Here is a 6,881-nt window from a genome sequence, read left to right on the forward strand (position 1 = left end):
AGTAGAAAGAGCCACAAATGCCGCGTGGGGAGGAGGTCTGGGTAGATTGGTGGGTAAAAAAACACCGGACATTCGCCCAGGAGACCGCTGTTCGTACCCGTGTGCAACCAGAAGTCAACGTTGATTTATTTGTAACGTAACTTCCGTACTTAAGTAATGCCACTTCCTGTGTTATTTAGACCCAAACCACGATCTTATCCCAAACCTAACTACGTAGTTTTGTTGCCTAAACCTAACCAAGTTGCTTCCTGTGAAGACAGAAGTTTATTTTGAAAAGACTGGAGCAGAAATTGACATGTGTAACACACGTTGCTGGACATTCATAGGAAAACACACAAAAAATGAGGAATAACTTTTCTTATGATATAATGTTGTATGAGGATATGTTGACCTTTGCAAAGTTGCATCATATTTTTCTCGCAGGCCAATCAGAGCAGACTTGGCTTTTTCAGGAGGGGTCTTTAAGAGACAGGCACTAAAATGGAGCATTAATGCATGTAAACATTACATGCATTAATGCAACAACTATGAACCTGAATTTATTGACAACACTGAGATCGCGTTTGTCTCTGTAATTTGCATGAATCAAGAATTAATAAACCAATAATGGCAGTGTGTTTATCATCAGCCTGTGACGCATTCAGGTGCTGCAGGATTTTCTGGCAGTTTATAGACTGAAATTAAATATCATACACATCATAATCACACAGAAGTCCAATAATTAGTATCATCATTTTACTGCAAATCATCTCTCTCACTCATATGCATACAATAATAAGACCAACTGTGTTTTATTACACAAATTAATTTAGTTGTGACAAATCAAAAAAAAAAAAATATAATAAAAGAACATTCTTGTTTCGAAAACACACAATGTGTTCAAGTATCACTATAGTTTCACTAGTTGTGTTCCACTGTAACTTTAATCAATTCATATTCTTGTTCTTTGTGATTGGTGGTGTTGATGTCGCCGTCAGGAGAAGCATCAGCATCATCTTCCTCATTTGGGTGTGATGATGAGATGTCTATCAGAGAAGGGAGGCTCCCACCTCGCAGGAGACCTTTGCCCCTCTGCAGAAGACTGTTGAGACCGTCGCCCAGATAGCCCTTAAGAGGTAAATACTGCTTCTGTCCAGGAGTGTCTGCAGGCTGGTGAATCTCAAGATCCTCCGCACTCATCCTGCAAATATGGCAGACATTTTGGTAGTGATTTTACTGAACTGTGCAGCAGCAACAAAAGGAAGTGAAACATAAATGGTAGTTGACCTCATGTCAAAGGTGGAGCCTCTGAAGGCCGGTTTGAGAGTCTCTGCTGCTGTGGACAGAGTGTACGGGATGGAGAAATGCCTCTGCGCCCAGTGCTTGTCCTTCTCAATTGGAGCCAGGTTCTGGTACATATCATCTACAGCCAGCATTGACACCTACAGGAGAGAGAGAATAAGCAGTTAGTGCTCATGTTAGATGTTTAGACTTTGTTGTATTGGAGAGAAGCCTGGAGGGGATCAACCTGAATGTTTCTGTCAATCAGCTGGTTGGTTTCAAAGTCATCATCGTCCTCGCCGAACGGATTGATGATCAGCTCCCCCACCTGAACACATCATAAAAGCACTCTTTCATGTCAAAATCAAGAACAGAAACTGTTTTCTACAAGTGAAACGTGAATGTGTCGTCTCACCTTGAGCCAGCCAGCGTAGAAGAAGAACTGCAGCAGGGTGAAAACAGGGACGTACATGTCCAGTTTGTGATCCTTGTATCCTTTCTCAGGGTTCAGAAATTGTCGGCCGATCACACAGAAGGCAAAGAAAGAGTAAACTGCTACAGTAACTAGCTGCACAGATAAACAAAAAGAAGGCAGTGATCAACAGTGGTGGAAGAAGTACTCAGATCTTTTACTTTAAAAGTAGTGATACCACAGGAAATACAAGTGAAAGTCTTGCATTCAAAATCTTACTTAAGTAATAGTACATATACGTTTTAGCATCAAAATAAACTTAAAATATCAATAGTAAAAGTACTCATTATGCAGAATGACCTATTTCAGAATAGCTACATTATATTACTGAATTATGATGCATTAATGCGTTCATCAATTTATTGTTATAGCTGGCACAAGTGGAGCTCATTTTTATTACTTTATGTCCTGGTGTACTGGGTAGATTGTTGATTGTTGATTCCCCCCGTGGATCAATCAAGTCTTATCTTAATCTATAATATTACATCATAATTTATTTGTTCATATTTTCTTTTGTTAATCTGAATCTACAAAGTAACTTAAGTTATCAAATAAGTGTAGTGGAATAAAACATACAATATTTCCCCCTGAGTTGTAGTGGAGTAGAAGTATAAAGTAGCAGAAAAAAGAAATACTCAAGCAAAGTACAAGTACCTCAAAAGTCTACTTAAGTACAGTAAATGTACTTTACATTCCACTGCTGGTGATCAAGTCAGTTTTGTAATTCATTTTGGATTCATTTTGTTAAAAGTATGACTGTATGTCAAACAAAAACTAAAGATAAAAAAGAAAAATAGCAATCAAATAAAGTAGAAATACATTTTGTCTTGTAATACTTTTTAAGCTCCTGATCCTACCTGAGTGTAGACCAGAGGGATGCTAATCCAGTCATAGTGGAACAGGAGGCTGCACTTGCCTCTGTACTTATTCAGTTCCTGCAATTATAAATACACATTATACATTTATATAGTTATACAGAATGTGCAGACATACTGGGGCTTTAAAATACATTTTTACACCCTTCATTCCCATATTTATAAAAGTGTAAAACAAACCCCACTCACATCCATCAGCAGTCTCAGAGCGATGTCGTCCCTCACTCGACCCTCCTCTCTCGCTCTGGACGCCAGGTTGGAGAACCACGTCAAAGGCATCCAGTACTTGTTGAAATCAGAGTGCAGCGACTCAAACTTCTCCAGCTCGTGTGTGGTCATAAATCCTGTACGGAGATAAAACAGTGTGGGTTCCAGGTGTAATAGATGTTTGTGATCCGGGGACTTTTATAACATTTCAGATAAGAAAACATCATAGTCATAGTCATTTATAGTCCACAATCAAAACATTCCTATAAAGCAACCTCATAACTGAAGTCAGCTCTGCTTACCTAAGAAACAGTACAAATATCTTAATGGAGTAATAAATATTCCAAATAAACTAGAGACCTGGGACAGGAATGGATAAATGTATCACACAGATTTGTTTTGTTCATGTATTTTCATTGATTTATTTAATTAAATGTATTGTTCTAATGTAAATGCATATTTATGCATACGTATATCTGTATATAGCCTATGCAGAGCTGTTTCGGTTGTATAGCATAATGCATTTTGTTTTCTGCTGAAAATCAATACAATCTGTTTTTAAAAAATCCTTATTTTAAATTATTCCAGTGTACTAGGTATTAGCAGGTTATTTTAATGAATTATGCAAAATTAATTCAATCAGTTGTAAGGAAGGTCATCACCTCTGTGTGTTGTGTTAAATTGTCTCGGATTTTCATAATATCTGGTTGAATTGCTTTATCTTTTTTGGCAGGTAACATAAAGGGGACATATGAAAAATTCACTTTTTCAGTGCTTGTGCTCATACATCTGGGTATCTGGAGTATCTACCAACCCACAAACTGTGAAATAAGACAACCCAGTCAGTTTTTTGTGGGCTGCCAGATCAGAAAACATGTGAATCAACAAGCCATTGAGATCTGGCTCCCCTTCCTATGTCACATGCAGGCTCATTAGAATAAACCGCCCACAGCTTGAGAACTACCTTTGCAGGCTATTCTCATACAAAATCAATAAATAAATCAATTTGTATGTAATCCACGTAATTGTGAACCAGAAAGTATAAAGAGCGACAAATGTCGAGTAGGGAGGAGGTCTGGGTGGATGGGTGGGTCAAAAAACACCGGACATTCGCCCAGGAGACCGCTGTTCGTACCCCGTGTGCAACCAGAAGTCAACATTGATTTATTTGTCACATAACTTACGTACTTAAGTAACGCCACTTGGGTAGTTATTTAGACCCAAACCACGATCTTATCCTAAACCTAACTACGTAGTTTTGTTGCCTAAACCTAACCAAGTTGCTTCCTGTGAAGACGGAAGTTTATTTTGAAAAGACTGGAGCGGAAATTGACATGTGTAACACACGTTGCTGGACATTAATAGGAAAACACATGAAAAATGAGGAATAACTTTTCGTAAGATATTATACGAACTGTTGTATTAGGATATGTTGACCTTTGCAAAGGTGCATCATATTTTTCTCACTAGCCAATCAGAGCAGACTGGGCTTTTTCAGGAGGGGGTCTTAAAAAGACAGACGCTAAAATGGAGCATTAATGCATGTAAACATTACATGCATTAATGCAACAACTAGTAGAAAGCCCAAAAATACAAGTATGAACCTGAAAATGAGCATATGTATCCTTTAAATTTCTGTAATATCTCATATTTTATTAACCTACATATTACAAGCAAAAGGAACTAATGATAACTTCAGGTGAAAAAAGAGCAATATTTTAATTTGAGATGTCTGAAGGGACAGTAAGAATTTAAGTGATCGTATCACTGCATTAGATGTAATTAATTGCTCTCCACTGTAGTTCTTACCAGCCTCCACTATGTGCTCCAAAGTTGGGAAACGCCTGTGGACTCTGGTGCTGATGGAGCGGAGGATAAGAACTGAAGATAAGTTGGCATATCTCATGAGTGTTCGTCTCAGCAGACGCCCCCTCTCGTCTGCCCCGTGGACGTTCCCAGACACCACCATCATCAGGTTATCAGGCAGAGGGAAGCTGGTGTACTGACCCCACCATCGGTTAAAGGCCAGGGTCACATAGAAACCTGCAGGGACAAAATAAATGAATTATTATCTTTAGATTTGGCTTGTGTAAGACAAAGACAGTTCAATCAGACTCACCCAGTAGAAACAAAACTGGGATGAAGTTGGTGTTGGTGAAATGGTCACAGTAAAGGGCGATACGCTCAAACAGATCCTGCTGCTTTGGTGTGAGGAGGAACCTGTGAGGGATTAAATGGGATGAGACACAAACACTCAATCATACTGTAGCAAACAGCAGAATAAAGGACACTACAAGTGAGCAGAGTAAAAAAAAGAAACTTCCCCAGTTGATTACTTACATTAAGACAGTTATTTTTTGTATTACAAGTTTTCTGACATTTTGTGTTTAAATATGCAAACGAGGCATCATCTTATTAAATATGTGTTGCATACATTTCGAGAACAGAAATCTGAACATTAGATAAAGTCAGGTTCAAAATTCTTATTTCATTTTGTTGACATGTTAGACTCAAAAGTTTTTACAGAGGGGATTTTGGATATCTCTTTTTATCACTCCATAAATCAAAAAATACTGTCAACAGTCATAGAAAAAACAATTTTCTCCATGTTTCATGTGCCAGGAAAAAAAAGTTCTATAAATCAGGCTATGAATGGTATATATGAACAAACCCCTCTCTAAAAACCTTTAGAATATAGAAAGGAATGAAACCTAAAGTTTGGTGAATGTTCAGTGCTTCTGATGTGGAGATTTCTGGCTCAGAGTCTGAGAAAAAAACTAATTTAGAGAAAACAGCTGTTAAAGGTACAGTATATGTAATAGATATCACCATGAAACTTCCTCAGTTGACTACTTACATTAAGACAATTATTTTTTGCATTACAAGTTTTCTGAAATGTTATGTTTAAATATGCAAATGAGGCATTATTTAATGCTAAATTTTGGTGAATTTAAGAGAAAATCTACAGATGCAAACAGACAAAGTTGTAAAATAAGCACCTAAATATATATTTTGGATGTTTTCTTTCCACTAGTCTGAAAGAAGACATGTTATAGAAGCAAAATAGAATATAGAAGCCAGTAGTGTCTCGCCTTAAAAGATGAAAGCAGTGAATTTACCTGTAAAACACACTGAAAAACAGATAAACGCCACAGAACACCAGGAAGTCTTTGTAAAGCAGCCTGTAGATGCTTCCCTTCCACCTGAACAGGAGCTTGGAGAAGCCACCAAATTGTGCATCGGCCACTTCAAGGGTGTAAGAAACCGTCATGTCTGGGTTTATTCTTTGTTGTAAAAGCTGGAAATTCCTGTAAAATATCAATGTGTGACACCTGAATCATGATTTTTTTCAATCATCTCCCATAAAAAAACAATATAAAGACGTGTCTTACCTGTGAATGCAGGTATGTCACCTGGTCCTGCCGTCCTGAGAAGAAAAGTTCTTCCTCTGAGTCTCAATTTAAACCTCTCTGTTGTGCTGTCATAAATTAACATTTTAAATTTATTACCTGGGAACCTGAAGCCCAACAGATACACACCTACATTTATGCTGTGTTTTTTTCCTCTAACGGTAATGTTAGGGACTTCTTTTGGATAATCAGCTGTCATTACATCGGTTTAGGTGTCACCAGATCTATAATCTATAAGGATCGCAGCAAATCCTCCAGTGTTAATAAGTATTGATTGTTGTTCAGTTCAATTCTTTGGTGTTGATAGAAGTTGGTTAGAGAGTTTTGTGTGTTCTCACAGAGCTGACGTGGCTCTGTAAATGTCCAATATGATTCATTTAGACCTGATTTTGTTGACTTTTCGTTAATGATTAATCTGCAGATTAACTTGATAAATTAATCAATTAATAGTTTTATATATATATATATATATATATATGTAATGTGTAGTTTGTATCAAAACCAGAGATTATAAAATGCTTTACAAGGAAAAAAGAAAAACAACAATCTATACAAATAAATCTACCCAAACTGAATGAGGTTATAAAAAGTCTGACAATAAAAACACATTTTCAGAAGCAATGTCAAAGAGGAAAATAAAAGAGGGTATAAAATAGA

General features: G+C 37.1%; 1 protein-coding gene across 1 annotated transcript; it reads right to left on the reverse strand.

Moving 5' to 3' along the window:
- Positions 1 to 1,154: 1,154 nt before the first annotated feature.
- Positions 1,155 to 6,085, reverse strand: best4 (bestrophin 4). Its single transcript, XM_074652035.1, has 8 exons — positions 5,934 to 6,085; positions 4,934 to 5,034; positions 4,624 to 4,857; positions 2,797 to 2,951; positions 2,590 to 2,667; positions 1,676 to 1,828; positions 1,508 to 1,588; positions 1,155 to 1,421 (listed from the first exon to the last, which is right to left on the reverse strand). Exons 1-8 carry the CDS (start codon positions 6,083 to 6,085, stop codon positions 1,176 to 1,178), a joined length of 1,200 nt encoding a protein of 399 aa, XP_074508136.1. The 3' UTR covers positions 1,155 to 1,175.
- Between the last annotated feature and the right edge of the window lie 796 nt (positions 6,086 to 6,881).

This window comes from Sebastes fasciatus, chromosome 11 (assembly GCF_043250625.1).
Source record: "Sebastes fasciatus isolate fSebFas1 chromosome 11, fSebFas1.pri, whole genome shotgun sequence".
NCBI lineage: Eukaryota > Metazoa > Chordata > Actinopteri > Perciformes > Sebastidae > Sebastes > Sebastes fasciatus.

Coding starts and splice junctions, on each gene's coding strand:
- best4 (XM_074652035.1), bottom strand. CDS start 6,085: ATGACGGTTTCTTACACCCTTGAAGTGGCCGATGCACAATTTGGTGGC. Junction 1,829..2,589: donor TCCCTCTGGTCTACACTCAG/GTAGGATCAGGA, acceptor TTATCTGTGCAG/CTAGTTACTGTAGCAGTTTA. Junction 1,589..1,675: donor TCTACGCTGGCTGGCTCAAG/GTGAGACGACAC, acceptor TGATGTGTTCAG/GTGGGGGAGCTGATCATCAA.